At 30.1% G+C, this 16,149-nt stretch overlaps 1 protein-coding gene across 1 annotated transcript; it reads left to right on the top strand.

Moving 5' to 3' along the window:
• Positions 1 to 9,817: 9,817 nt before the first annotated feature.
• LOC140920012 (protein FAR1-RELATED SEQUENCE 5-like) lies at positions 9,818 to 11,524 on the top strand. The gene is made up of 2 exons (XM_073367317.1): positions 9,818 to 11,055; positions 11,152 to 11,524. The coding sequence occupies exons 1-2, from the start codon at positions 9,818 to 9,820 to the stop codon at positions 11,522 to 11,524; spliced, it is 1,611 nt and encodes a 536-aa protein (XP_073223418.1).
• Positions 11,525 to 16,149: the final 4,625 nt, after the last annotated feature.

The following is a 16,149-nucleotide window of genomic DNA, read 5'->3' as shown; positions in this document are numbered from 1 at the left end:
TAGGGATCATAGTAATTTCAAGTCAAATGACTAATCATTATGCTCACATGATAATCGCTAATGACACCTACACAATAATTATGTAGCATTATCATGGTGGGTCAATCAAGTATAAATATTACTCATAATATTAATACCTATGTAAAGACTTGATATCTCATATCCATGACTCGTGAGATGTGATCATCACTCTACTCACATAATAGTCTTGATGTATTATATATTGTCGTCCTAATTAACAATAATACTTTGACTAAAGATACTTTAAGAATAGTGTTCTAATGTTCAATAGAGTTTCACGATCAAATTACACTTGATGTTCTACTAAACAAACTATTTATTCTAATGACCTTATTATATCACACAGTTAATAACATAATTAATTGTGCCTTGTACATATAACCAAAATTAGATATATGATTTAATTCATGATACAAATAATAATCTATATAAAATAAACTAACACTAGGGCTTACGCCAATAAGATTAAGATGTACCTTATCATTAAATACAACGTTATTCACTCAAATGCTCTCGAGCAAGCTCAACTAGGTGCGGCAGAGGAAACAAAGAGTCGCAAACATTGAGCTTGATTCTAAAATCTTGAAATTTAGTAGAAGATGGGGTATAAGTCGTAATGCCAACACAATGAGCTTGGTGAAGGCATGGAGCCTAAGATTGTGAGCCAAAGCAATAGGACTCATGTTTTCACAATGCACAATGGGATTGAATTAAGGAACTCTTAATTCATTAAGGACGGATTCAATCAATATTTTCTTATATGTGACAAGTAATAGACTTCTATATTAAAACTTAGTGTTTGATCTGGAAACAAATTATTAATAAGTAAATTGACTAGAATTAAACGCTTGACATAGACAACTAATGTGAGATCACATATTTGCATAAAAAACCAAATCGTAGCAAGGTGTTCTATAGTCTTGTAAACCAATCTCTTGGTTTCTATTTGAGATCATATAGAGCTTTATTGAACTTGCACACCAATCTCTTGTTCGATAACTCAAACCCATGAGGCCGGACCATAGAGTCTCTCCGTCAAGAGCATTATTTATGAATACATTTTGGACATCTAGTGGTTGAAGTTGTCATCCCCTGGAATCAAATAAGATGACAAGGTTTCAATATAATTAGCCAATTTTTTTTATGGAAACCATTTTCAAGAAAATAAACCTTATATTTTTAATAATTGTGTCATTAATTTTTTCCTTTACTTGAATTACCCATTGACAACCAATAGGGATCTTGTTGAAAAGAATATGAAATAAGTTATAGCTTTGTTTTTTTATGAGTGCATCAAATTCAATTTTTGTCTCAAGCCATGTGGGACAACATAAGGTATGTTTTGTGGTTTTTAGATCAACTTGGACTATAAGTAGGGCATAATTGATTCCAGAACAATTGATGTCATATTTGGTTCGATTTTGCATATAATAAGTGTTGAGATATCTTGATGGAGGCAGGTTCTATTAGTAATAACGGCATTGTAAGTATAGGGTGTTTGAGACTCACACTTGAGTGAGAAATTGTTGGGTTCAAGTGTAAGTGTTTAGGTCTCACATCGGCTATGAACGTGGTAAATATTGGATATATAAGAGAGATGATTTATATACTCACTATCTTAAGGTTTTTGGTGGATATGTGATGTCAAAGTCTCTTGTGATCTTAGAGCATTTGTCTTGTTGTTGCTTTCGCGCTCCCCCAGACTCCCCCAACAAGTGATATTACAGTCATGGTTCAGCTTGGTGCGGGGGAGCTGGAGTATATCTTGATATTAGATCATATAGGATGCAGAAGACTCACACTTGAGGAGTATAATGTTGGATTTAAGTGTAAGTGATTAAGTCTCATATTGACTATGAATATGGTAAATGTTGTATATATAAGAGAGATGACACATATACTCATTGCCTTAAAGTTTTGGGTGCAGATGTAGTGTCAATGTCTTTTAAAGATCCTGAATATTTAGTCCTTGATAATACCCTCAAGGTTTTCTAAACTATAATTTTCTATTCTATCATATGACTGAGTCACATGACCTCCATACATCTCCTACCTATGATGCAACAAGCAAACGCAGGAAAATTAATCAACATAAAAATATTATTATCTAATATAACTTAGTTCTTAGATACAATTAAATGCATTGTCATACTATTCATCATCATTATAATCACATCCATCATGCACATCAACAATACATATCTCAATAAATGTCATAAAAAAACAACATCAATACATAATATCAAATCATTCCTATACATTAACACTAATTCGCTATTCATCTTGTCTCAAATATCAGCAAAAGTATATCAACAAAATTGGATGCATTTGATCGAAAATTTGGATAAAAAACATCAACTTTCTTTTAAAATATTTTTTCTTATATTTGATACTAAAGGGATAACCTAATTAATTAGTACATATTGTTTAACCAATTAACATATTGGAAACTGAGATATGACAATGTTAAAATTACATTTTTTGAAGAGATTAAGTAGGTTAATTTAATTTTCTTAGAACTACGATTTTCTATGCAAATTAGAATGTTACACATGTCACATGGTTAAAATCTAACACAAGAATTAACTGAAGGACTACATTCCCTAAGTCTAAGACATCACTTAACTTCTAGACTCCAGTTGTTATCGTTACTTTATAAGGAAGTGAAAATAATAGTCACAAGAAAGAGAGATTTAAGTTGGGACCCTTTTTTCAAATTTAAATTTTACACTAACTAAAATACTTTTATCAAGTATTAACTTTGAAACACAATAGTTTGTTTGATAACTTTCTCTTGCAGATAAGTTTATAAAATAAGCTTATAGTAAAAATGAATTTGAAGAAGGTACGGGTGACTAGTGTGTGGTTCACGTTCAACTAAAGTAAAAGTAAAAGTAAAGGTTAGAGATATCACACACAAATATATTGGTTCACCAATTGTGGGCTAGTACAATCTTAGCAATGAGATTTTCACTATATTGAGTAGACAACATTCTCACTCTACACATTTAACTTTATTCACATTTGACTATACAATTTTTATTCTCACAGCCTTAATAGACATACGCTTGTATTTGTTACCCTCATCAACCTTACACACAGTCACTTAAACTATCTTTAAAAGTCTTTAGGATGTTACGAGAATATGATATAAGTATTTGAGATATGTTTTCCACTCTTAATGTATGAGATTGATATATTAAACACACTCACAATATTGATCCATAAATCTATTATGATCTAGAGTGTGTTGAAAATGAAGAGAATATAATATTTGCTCTTGGGTAACCATTTTCAAAGCACACTCACGACGTTCTCTCATATATTTTATAAGTTCTAAGATTTACTCTCAAATGTAGTCTCTTGGTCTTTGAGTTTCAATGCCTTTAGTTGAAGATACTTCATAATGTTATAGGAAGCCAATATGACCATTGGACACATGTCCCACAGTAGTAAAATGAGTTTTACAACTTCCTTAAGTCTTTCGTGTAACATCTTCAACTTCAAAATGTTGTCATACAAACATCCTCATTACTATATTCCTCTGCTTGTTGGAATCTTCTATACTTTGTTGTGAACTTTTTTTTGATGTGATGAGAAAAATTCTATATGATAATATCTCATCCTCTAAGTTAATCCTCTTCGGTTCAAACAATAGTCTTCGAATATCTTTGCGAAACTTGTGTTACTGCTGTTGTAATTAATTTGATCTCATTATAATTATGTCATTGTTGAAAACATACAATGCACTTACTTATGTGAGTAATTGGTAATTTGTCCACTTTGTGATTAATGTTCTTTAAAAAAAAAAAAACTTAACTGTAGATTTTAGTAGATCACAATTTAGAAAATTTAATATTTACTTTAAAAGATTTAGGGCGAATAAAATATGTATAAAAAAAATTTTGACCTCAAAATATAAATCATTTGAAAAATGATTGTACAAATTAGAATCGCATATTAAACAAATATAAATAACATAACATGCATAACGAGCGCTCATGCAACACGTTACACAACCTTTCTAAAACTAGCCACATAACTTTTTTATTCTTTCTACCTCTTTCTCTCTTTCACAATAGAAGATGAGTGATTTTAGGTCATTTTTCGAGTCCGAAATCATCCTTATACACCATTTTCATCTATCGTCTTTTTTTACTAAATAAGTGTTTTTTACACAGATCTATCTTTCTTCATGTTTTTCTATTATTGCATTGTATGAGTACGACATTTTTTGTTTTATGCTATTAACTTAGATGTTGTGAGGCTATTCGCAAATTCTTTAGTTTTTAGTTTTAGCGAATTGATATTTGTTTTATTATTGATTGATGTATTATCTCAATTTGAATGAAAGAATATTGTTCTTTTAGTAAACAAAAAAAGCGCTCATGTAATAGATAACATGTAACTATTATCCTAAACATATCATCGTCAACATGCATATATATATATATATATAATGTATACAAGAATACCATCAATTGTCATTTATAAAAACATAATAGTTAGACTCAACTCATATCAATCACCAAACTCATCTATACAACATCATAATGCAATAAACTCAACATAGCCAATTATCACCAAATGCAATGCAAACTCTACTATAGTCTACTTCAACGACTCATAGATTCAACTAACTTTATGTTGATATGGGTAGTACCCTGCAAGGTGGAGTGTCAAGTCATGGTGAATCGGTATTCACCAAAAATGTCCTAGAGGTGATTCATTTTTACATAAGATCTTCCTACATATGTCCCCCAAGGTTTGCAGGACCATCAATATAAGATTTTATAACAATATCTTGAGGTGGTAATTGGTTGGGTTATGTTTTGTAAGACTTTAATCTGACCTACTTTGAAACTGTTAAGCATAAGTTTAGCCTATTATCTATCACAGACCTATTTTAAAAATCTGGTCTAGAATTTTTAAAAGTCTTACAAGGTCTGAAAATCATTTTAAAAGTCTACTCCACAATTTATTTTACAAAAACCTACACTACTCAAATTGTGAATGGTGTAGGTTTTTATACATAGAATAAGCTAATAGTTTAATAAGATTAAGTTCTATTTTAAGATCCAACTTGGTCTTTTTAGGGAATCTAATTTTATATATAGTTTTCTATTTTATAATAACACATTTTAATATGTTAAAAATTGATGTTCGTTAGTATGTTTAAACTATAGAAAAAGTTAGTATATTTATGATTAAACACATTACATAATTTAATATAATTATAATAGTAATAAAAAATATTATTTATATTTACTTTAGTAGGTCGGTTTTGTAGGCCTGACTAATTTTTTTACGGCGGCCTTTAGGCTGGTCTATTTACATAAATAGGTTTTTTTAGGAGAACTAAATAGCCTTTTAACAATCATTTTTCTTGCCTATAAAAAAGAGACTAGTTTAACCTAGATATGTGGTAGACTAAGTCATAGATCTCAATTAGTCGGTTTTGTCTATTTTCTCCCTTATCTTTTTTTTTACTAAAAAATTATATTCATTCATTCAAATTGATAAAAATCACATCGATCGAGAATAATACAATTCAATGTCTTTAAAACTGCAAATGATGAATTTACAAAAAAAAAAACCTCACAATATCCAAGTTAATAGCTTAAAACAAAAAATTATCTACAAATGTGATAAAATCTACAAATATGATAAAAGTGAAGTGTCCAAAATATTCATAGAGTTGTAACGTTGACAACGTCAAAATCATTGATTGAATATGCATTTGATCAAAGTTGATCTTTCAATCTGAACCAAATGAATTTTGTAGTAAATTGGAAAACCAAAACACCACATCAAGACAAAAAGCCAAAATATCGCACTAAAACGATAAATAAAATAAGTCGCACTAAAACGACGAAATCGCAAAATAAGAAACACAAAAAAATTAAATGTGTCGAAATCACTTATTTGATAAAAGGAAGAATAAGAAAAATAATCAAATGAAGCGATTTCAAATCAAAATTTGACCATAAATCAATCTTCTTTATTGAAGCAAATAGGAAAACAAGAGGGAATTCAACACTACTTGTATGGAATGATCAAATTCTTGAAAAATATTACATCAACAAAAAATGAACATTTGGATTTCTCCAAAGTAAAATAACAATAATAAGCTTGTCGGCCCATGTTGTAAAAAGCGCTTGTCGCCCCATGCCACATCATAGTCATAGTCAGTTTCTTTGCAAAAGCAGTAAAATAATTTTTGTTATCACTTCTTAAAATTATTTTATTAATATCATTCACCATGGCAAAGATGGTTGTTGCCTTCATTTATAATTATATTAGGAAAATTTTGCTAGTCTGTCACTTAGCAGATTATATTTAATAACAGTATTGTCCCACACCATATTATATATATAGTTAAGAGAACGGAACTGTGATGTAACGCAATACATGTGAGGCACATGATATGTAGTAAATTAGAGTACAATTACCCACTAACTAAATACATTTTATTTAACTAATTATATATCTTATAAATCTAATCCAATCTTCTTGGAAAATTCCAAGTCATTCAATATCATAGACTATTTATAAAATGAACTTGATGACGCTAACTAATTTCATTGGTCTAAAAAGTTAGTTCAACAAGAAACTAAAGAATTCCATACTTCTGGCAATGCGTCTATATCTAGTTTGGCTGTTATAGACATATTTCTATATGATTCAATGTTCTCCTGCACTATCAAAAATATAATCAAATAGATTCCAAAAATATAATCAAATAGATTCAATAAAAGAATAATTAAATACAGAGAAATCATTAAAAAAAAAGGCTTACAAGAAACAAATTTTTTATTTTTCTCTAACTATGTTTAAAATATTTTCTTGGAGTTAGATTTATGTCCTATCAAGTTTTTGTAATTTTCTTTTTCTAATATACTTTTAACTTATAGAAAGAAAAAAATGTTTTAAAAATTAAAATACCATCCAATATTGCATCAAATATAATTTCGGATCGATTTGATGTCTTTGCAGTTTCTTCAATCAAAACTCAACGGTTAAATTAGTTAAGAAATAATCTAATATTATAGATTTGGTTGGAGAGACTACCTAAGCCGCAAATGATTTGGAATGATCAAAATACAAGAATAAATCATTGTGATTAAATTCAATAAAAAAAATGGTATAAGTTATTTTTTGTTTTATTTGGCAAATGTTAACATGGTCACTTGCGTATACGTTATATGATTCAACTGGCAACCGTAACTACCTTAGAAGCACTATGTATATAACTTAAAAAAATATATTGAACATAGATAATTAGATATGAGATATCCTATCTTAAACTAAAAGATATTGATAATGAAGATCAACTAACATGTGAACACACTCGCTGCAGCTTTTTTTTTTTTGTATAAATGGGTACATGATGTTTAAAAAAGTGAGGGTATAACTTCTATATATCTCAAAGTGTTGTGATTTATCTACCTAACCACTTTGTTTTATAAATAAAAAATTCTTAACTGGATTTTATGGAATCTGCAGGCCACAATACTCAAAGCCAAAAATAATGGGAATAATGTTTGTTTAACTTATGTAACATGACATGAACTTGGATTTTGTCCCATATAGGAAATTTGTATTTGTATGGAGCGTATATGATAATATCATGTTTGGTTACTTTGACCAATGGCTAAAGTAGTGCCTAAAATCGTGTTGCATCTAATAAAGATAACACAGATATACATAGATTCCCTTTTGTGATTCATTCTTACAAATATTGTCAATCTATAAATTGTTTGTAATTATTTGAACAATTTATTTTATTTAAGCAGATAATTTAGTAATGAAGCGGTTGGATTAACGAAATTCAAGCAACAAATAATATAGTTCAAATCCAATCATTAATCCTATTTTCTTTATTTTTTGGTTGAATTTCAGAATATAAGAGTTTATTTCTTTTAAAAATTAGATGATTGAGACAAAAAAAATAATAATAAAGAGACACAAAGTTAAAAATAATGTGTCACTTATTGCAAAATACATAATAAATTTTTTCAAATTTCGTCAAATAATTTGTGATATCTATATCAACCTCTAAAGAGAATGATTTTTGTACAATTAAATTTAAATAACTGTAACGACAATGTTTTAAGAAGTTAACATACTTTAAATAATTAATAAAAAAAAGTACCTCAAATAAGTGATTAATTATATTCAATAAATATATTAGATGTTGAGTATCGTTAACCACCAACATAACTTTATTAATCATAAATTTAAATGTAATTAGCCATTGACATCTAAAAATTATGTTAATACAATTTATAATTAATACAATTGACATCTAAAATCTAAATCTAATTGTAGTTGTTGAAATAATACAATTGCCATCTAAAATCTCCTCAAAACAAGTATATCGCAATTGTTATATAGGACACAATTTTGTGTTGCAGCAAACTAAATTTTGCACTTTTACCATAAAGCATAGAGTGACATTTACCAACCGGTATATTTAATAGTGAGTATTTCTCTTTTAATTAATAATATATAACATAATTAATAATTGAAAAAAAAAATAGTATGCAATATGTTTTTAGTTCTCTAAGAATTCTCAAAATCCGCTCTTAATTATTTGAAGAACGAGTTTTCATCCCCAACTTTTGAAATATGTTATATTTTTGGACTTAGATTGCCTGCAGTAGCGGATTCGCGCAGTTTGTTACAATAGACAATCTCATACGTTAATTTAAAATCAGTCAATTTAAATTACACATTAATAAAATTAAATATTAAAAATCTCGACTGTCGATTCATCCCAATCTGTTAGGGTGTCCTACTATATCAGTGGAGAATCCAAATCTTATTTTATTATACTTTTTCAATTAATCTTTTGTTATCCTTCTCATGAACATTAAAGGCAGATTAAAACTAAATTTTAAGATAAAAAAATTATATACCTCTAAAGTCGAGAGACAAAAAACACATTGCTTTTTAAATAGGAGACTAAAAATAAACTTTATGAAAAATTTGGGTTTCAGACTCTCGCCAGAACTAACGTCAACTAGAGCTGGTACAATGAATTACCCAACGGGTTTTGTACCAGGCACCCCCCCAATTTTACCTGCCACCCCCCCAGTATTTTTTAAAGACTAATATACCCTTCTGTAAAACAGTATAACATTATTCCAAAAATTACCATTCAGATTTCACACCCCACCACTTTCGAAAATTTAGAAAAAAAATGTTGGATTCGAAAGTTTAAAAGTTTCGAAATGAATTTTAGTAAGTTACTCGAAACTTTTGCTATTTTAAAACCTTCGAAATGCAGTTTATTTCAAAAAAAAATCAAATTTTCGAAACTTTGGATAAACACCAAATTTTCGAAATGGACAGTATTCGAATATTTGCTTTCATTTGAAAGTTTCGAAATAGAGTAATGCTTCGAAAATTTGGCATTTCACGAAACTTTTGAAATGGAGTTTCGAAACTTACAAATCTTCGAAATGCAATTTGGTCTTCGAAAGTTTGGATTTTTACAAAATTTTCGAAAGTTTTATTCCAAAGTTTAAGACTTTCGAAATGTATTTTAAGTTTCGAACTTTTTCAATAAGTGAAAGTTTCGAAATGTATTTTTTTTTTTTTTTTAATTCAATATTTATGTTAGAAATTATTTTTAATTTTTTTTTAAATTCAATATTTAGAATATTATTTTTAATTAAATTTGTTACTAATTTTGAAATTAGGTATGAGTAGAGTTGATGTTTCTGCTTCAAAAAATGTTATAGATACTACAGAAAAATTCACCACTGATCAGGTATTATTATAACTACTGATGAATCATCACCAATTAAATATTTCTTATAGTTATATAGTTAATTTTTATTTGAAACGTATTTTGCAGGTATTTTCTTCTCGAGAAGCTGTATTTGAATGGGCAAAAGCGATTGGAAGACAAAATGGAATTTTAATTGTTACCATTCGATCAGATAAAGCAAACGGAATTAGGGGAAGAAAAGACAAATTGATTTTGGGATGCGAAAGAGGTGGAAGATATAAATCAGAATCAAAAAAATCAGTAACTTGCTCTCATAAGGAAAACTGTCCATTTACTCTCAGATGTGTACCATTAAGTGTCGGTGAAGGATGGAAAATTAGTGTTCGTTGTGGGACACACAATCATGAATTACTTGATACTGTAACCGGTCATTCCTATTTGGGGCGTTTAAACGAAGAAGAGAGGAAATTTGTCAATGATATGACAAAGTATAAGCTTGCACCCAGATTCATTCTAAATGCTTTGAAAGTGAGAAATGAAACCAATGTCACTATTCCCAGTCAAATATATAAAGCAAGGAGTACTTATCGATCATCATTGAGAGGTCCGTACACAGAAATGCAGCATCTGTTGAAGTTAATACAACAAGAAAATTATGTGCATTGGACAAGAAGACGGGAAAATTCTGATATTTTGAGAGATATTTTTTGGACGCATCCTGACTGTATAAAGTTGTTAAACACATTTCATTTTGTTTTGATATGTGATAGCACATACAAAACAAACAGATATCGGTTGCCATTACTTGAAATAGTCGGTGTCACTTCTACTAGTTTGACATTTTCAGTTGGGTTTGCTTATTTGGAAAAAGAGCGACAAGATAACTTCATCTGGGCATTTGAGAAGGTACGAATGTTGTTCAAATCTGAGTCTTTGATTTCTAAAGTTATTGTGACTGATAGAGATCTTGCCATGATGAATGCGATTAGTGTTGTGTTTCCTACTTCAATACATTTGCTATGTCGTTTTCATATTGAAAAAAATGTTGGGGCAAGATGCAAACAATATGTCAAAAAGGATAGACAAGAAGAAGTAATGGATTTATGGAAAAAGATTGTCTATTCGACTAGTGTGGAAGAGTATGATCATCATTTGCAACAATTTGAGCTATTGTGTGCCGATATTATTCTTTTTGTTGATTATGTGAAAGATTCATGGTTAACACCTTACAAAGAAAGGTTTGTCAACGTTTGGACCAAGAGAGTGATGCATTTGGGGAACACAACATCTAACAGGTATTTTTAAAATATGAATTGTGTTGTTTTAGCAAAATGATTTACTAGTTTATGTGATTTGTTTTAATTTGTTTGTGTTATTTAATTTATTTGTAGAGTTGAGTCTGCTCATTGGAGATTGAAAAACATGCTTCAAACTAGTTTTGGTGATTTGTGTAAAAGTTGGGATGCAGTGAATATGATGTTGAAGAACCAAATATGTATCATTCAATCTTCTTTTCAGAAAACCATCAAGGATGTTGAGCACGGGTATAATTCACAATTTTTTCAAAATCTACATCACTGTGTATCAAGAAAATGTATGAAATTAATTGATAAACAGTTGGAAAGGGTGAAGATTGTATGCACTAACAAAACAGAATGTGGTTGTTCAATTAGAACAACTCATGGATTACCATGTGCCTGTGAGTTGGCTAAGTTGCAGATATATGGTAATGTTATCCCTTTAGATAGCATTCATGATTTTTAGAAACAGTTAAGCATTGCACATGAATTAGAGGATGAAGAATCTTTATCAGATTATGACTTTTCTGAAGAGTTGGAAGCAATGAAAGCGTACATGAAGACACACGATATTATAAGTCAAAGGATATTCAAGGCAAAGGTGCGTGAAGTTGTATTTCCACATACCACATCAATACTTGCACCACCAGAGAAAGTGAGAACCAAAGGAGCTGGTAAAAAGAAAAAAGAATTTGATACTCCTCGTGATCCTTCATATTGGGAGTATGTTGATGTCTCTCAAGAATCTGCAAAGGCAAGGCAACCATCTCAATCATCTCAACGTTCTGCAAGGCAATAATCTCAATCATCTCAGCATTCTTTTAAGACACAATTTCCTACTTATATACGTCTGTATATTGAGGACATAATAGATGTTGTGGCTGATGAAAATTGTGGGTTTCGTGCAATTGCAGCATTGCTAGGTTGGACCGAAGAATCTTGGGATTTAGTTCGATCACAATTGGATAAAGAGATTGGTCTACATAAAGATGTTTATTCTAATGTTTTTTATGACAATGTTGAATCAGTGCGGAACTCATTGAAAATATCAAAATTGGGTGCTCAAGGAAAAGATAAGTGGATGTCTTTACCAGACTTGGGTTACGTGATAACAACACTATATAATGTCATATTGGTGTCGTTGTCTCGTAATCTGAATATGACATTTTTCCCGCTAAACAAATCACCATCGAAAAAGACCTTTGTTCACTCTTTAATATCAATTGAATTTGTTAACGAGAATCATTGGGTACAGGTAAAATTAATGCTTAATGTTGTTAAATTAATGTTAAAAAATTTATTATTCAGATAAATTAATTTGTAACCTTTTTTTTATTCAGATCAAATTGAAGTCTGATTGTCCTTTGCCACCTACGTCACAAAAATGGAAAGACTTTTGTAGTGACACAGCAAAGAGTTGGGAAGTAGCTTATGCAGCACGTATGAAGCATTGGGAACGCATTGATCCATCATTTATCAGATCATCTTGTATTTCATTAAATGAAGATTAGAATATGTTGTGTATCACTGTTTATGGATTATTATAATATCTTGTTTTATCATTTTCAGTATCTTTTATTATGAATTAACTTAAAATAAATGCTGATTAACATAACACATAACACAATCACTAAACATATCACATAATCCCAAAATATCTCAAATTACAGTACATAACACATAACACAAAATATATCAAATTACTAAACATCGTACATAAGACATAACTCACTTAAAATCTCATGAATTTCACTAAACGGCTCTACCAAGTTAATGCCTCTACGTACAAGCTCAGCTGTTCTACGATCTCGGTCAGAAGATGACGGACCAGCACGTGCAGCAGATGATGTACCCACATGTGCAGCAGATGATAGATGGTCAAATGGAGTACCCGCATGTGCAGTAGACCGAGGAATGATCAGAGGATGTGACACACACATGTACCATGGATAATAGTCCACAGTGACCTCTCCAGGAAAACTCACAACATGATATAGCCTCCGAAACGCCGATACAGATAACTGCATAGTAGTCTGCCACACCCAATCTATACTGGCGGACATGGGAGGAACATCAGGCGGGATGCACTGAATACGACCAAATTGTCGAAGACATCGCTCCGACAAATATGGGATTGAGACTCCACCACATCGAAGATAACCAGAGAACATCGAAATATCTTCAAACGAATGATTAGCTCGATCATCATCATATGGTGTAAACAGTACATCCTCAAGCAACAAAGCATCACAGATGATGGATGGTCAAATGGATGGTCAGAGGATGTACCCGCATGTGCAGTAGACCGAGGAATGATCAGAGGATGTGACACAGACTTGTACCATGGATAATAGTCCTCAGTGACCTCTCCAGGAAAACTCGCAACATGATATAGTCTCCGAAACACCAATACAGATGACTGCATAGTAGTCTGCCACACCCAATCTATACTGGCGGACATGGGAGGAACATCAGGCGGGATGCACTGAATACGACCAAATTGTCGAAGTCATCGCTCCGGCAAATATGGGACTGAGACTCCACCACATCGAAGATAACCAGAGAACATCGAAATATCTTCAAACGGATGATTACCTCGATCATCATCATATGGTGTAAACAGTACATCCTCAAGCAACAAAGCATCAAGTCTCTGCTGATAGGTCACTAATCCACCTTCAACAGCATGTTTTGCAATCCACCTACATGCTCTTGGAAGATGTGCAGGAACCGCACCTCTATCGCCCCGCTTACAGATCCTAGGGAAGTGTTCGTAGATCCAACACTGCAACATAAGTAACATAATACAACTTAATTTAAATACATAAGTAAAATAATACAACTTAATAAATAAAATAGTTAAATAAATGGATATACCTGTAAAATGGTCATGTAACCTCCCAACTGTCGAGTGTCGTGGACAGCCTCATCTCCCATGTTGTCATAAAGGAAAACCAATGCCGCGGCAGCCCACGAATAGTGTCGACAACGATCTAAATCAACAAATAAACTAATGTATTTCGCCTCCACACGCGTATGCGTTTTATCGGCGAAAATTGTGCTGCCAACTAAATGCAATAGATACGTTCTAGCCGCACACTCAAACTGGTTAGTTTGAATGAGACGACTATATAAGTCACGCAACCACTGCAATCTATATTGGGCACATTTATTAAAATTAATCTCAGCTAGAGATTCCTCCCAAGTTGCACCTAAGTACTCATGTGCAGCTCTAGCAGCATTATTAGTGTTCATATTCACATGTGCATCAAAAAATTTACCATTGGGTGATATGTGAAGGAGAGTCGCGACGTCGTCTAAAGTAATAGTCATCTCTCCAAATGGCAAATGAAATGAGCTGGTCTCCATGTGCCATCTTTCAACAAATGCCGAGACCAGACCAGCATCAACCATAGTGAGGTAGCCCGAAGACAGAGGTAGCAGCCCAGATTCCCGAATCCAATGCTCTACAGGATGTGGCACAGGAACTTCGGAAAACTTCTTCAACTTCAATACATGAGTAATGACCTTTAACGGTCAACGATCCTGCGAGTAATTACAAAGTAATTAATTAATTAAATAACCTTAAACAAATAATTGAATCAACTTAAACAAATAATTGAATAAATAAATTTAAATAAACAATTAATTAAATAAATCAATCAATAAATATATTTAAATAAACAATTAATTAAATCAACTTAAACAAATAATTGAATAAATAAATTTAAATAAACAACAAATTAAATAAACTTAATTAAATAACCTTAAATTAATAATTGAATAAATAAATTTAAATAAACAACAAATTAAATAAACTTAATTAAATAACCTTAAATTAATAATTGAATAAATAAATTTAAATAAACAACAAATTAAATAAACTTAATTAAATAACCTTAAATTAATAATTGAATAAATAAATTTAAATAAACAACAAATTAAATAAACTTAATTAAATAACCTTAAATTAATAATTGAATAAATAAATTTAAATAAACAACAAATTAAATAAACTTAATTAAATAACCTTAAATTAATAATTGAATAAATAAATTTAAATAAACAACAAATTAAATAAACTTAATTAAATAACCTTAAATTAATAATTGAATAAATAAATTTAAATAAACAACAAATTAAATAAACTTAATTAAATAACCTTAAATTAATAATTGAATAAATAAATTTAAATAAACAACAAATTAAATAAACTTAATTAAATAACCTTAAATTAATAATTGAATAAATAAATTTAAATAAACAACAAATTAAATAAACTTAATTAAATAACCTTAAATTAATAATTGAATAAATAAATTTAAATAAACAACAAATTAAATAAACTTAATTAAATAACCTTAAATTAATAATTGAATAAATAAATTTAAATAAACAACAAATTAAATAAACTTAATTATAAACAATAAAAAATCAATGTAACAATATATAAATAATGTTTCCCAAGATAATATATAAACAATATATAAATAATATTTCCCATTTAGTTTCAAAAAATTATAAATAATATATAAAAGTATGTTTCGAAAATTTGGGTTTATCCAAACTTTCGAAAGTATGTTTTGAAACTTTCCCAGATCCAAACTTTCGAAAGTATGTTTCGAAACTTTCCCAGAACCTTCGAAACTTTCCCTCAACTTCGAACATTTTCCAGGCATTTCGAAAGTTTCTCTGGCCTTGCATTTCGAAGATTTCAAATTCGAGAAACTTTCGAAAGTTTCTTGTTTCGAAGATTTCAAAATATTCGAGGATTGCATTTCGAAGATTTCAAATTCAAGGAAACTTTCGAAACTTTCTTGTCTCGAATCTTCCAAATCTTCGATGGATGCATTATGAAAGTTTCAAAAAATTGCAAAGTTTCGAAAATGAACTTACTTTTGCGTTTCGAATCTTTCAGATCTTCGAAGGTTGGGTTGAATCTGGATCGGATATTTGAAATTTTCGAATGATTTGGTGAAAAATGTGGGTAAACTTTTTTTTTTGGTTTTTATATATGAGATGGAGGGTAAAATAGTCTTTTAATCATGACTGGGGGGTGGCAGGTAAAATTGGGGGGGTGCCTGGTACAAA

The sequence above is a fragment of the Cicer arietinum genome, chromosome 4 (genome assembly GCF_000331145.2).
Source record: "Cicer arietinum cultivar CDC Frontier isolate Library 1 chromosome 4, Cicar.CDCFrontier_v2.0, whole genome shotgun sequence".
Taxonomy (NCBI): Eukaryota; Viridiplantae; Streptophyta; class Magnoliopsida; order Fabales; family Fabaceae; genus Cicer; species Cicer arietinum.
The sequence above is the reverse complement of the archived record's forward strand: the minus strand, read 5'-3'. Positions and strand labels throughout refer to the sequence as shown.

What these genes read in the sequence shown, in the direction of transcription:
- LOC140920012 (XM_073367317.1), top strand. Translation starts at nt 9,818, where the DNA reads ATGAATCATCACCAATTAAATATTTCTTATAGTTATATAGTTAATTTT. An exon ending in GGGAACACAACATCTAACAG is followed by an intron (nt 11,056 to 11,151) that starts GTATTTTTAAAA and finishes ATTTATTTGTAG; the next exon opens with AGTTGAGTCTGCTCATTGGA.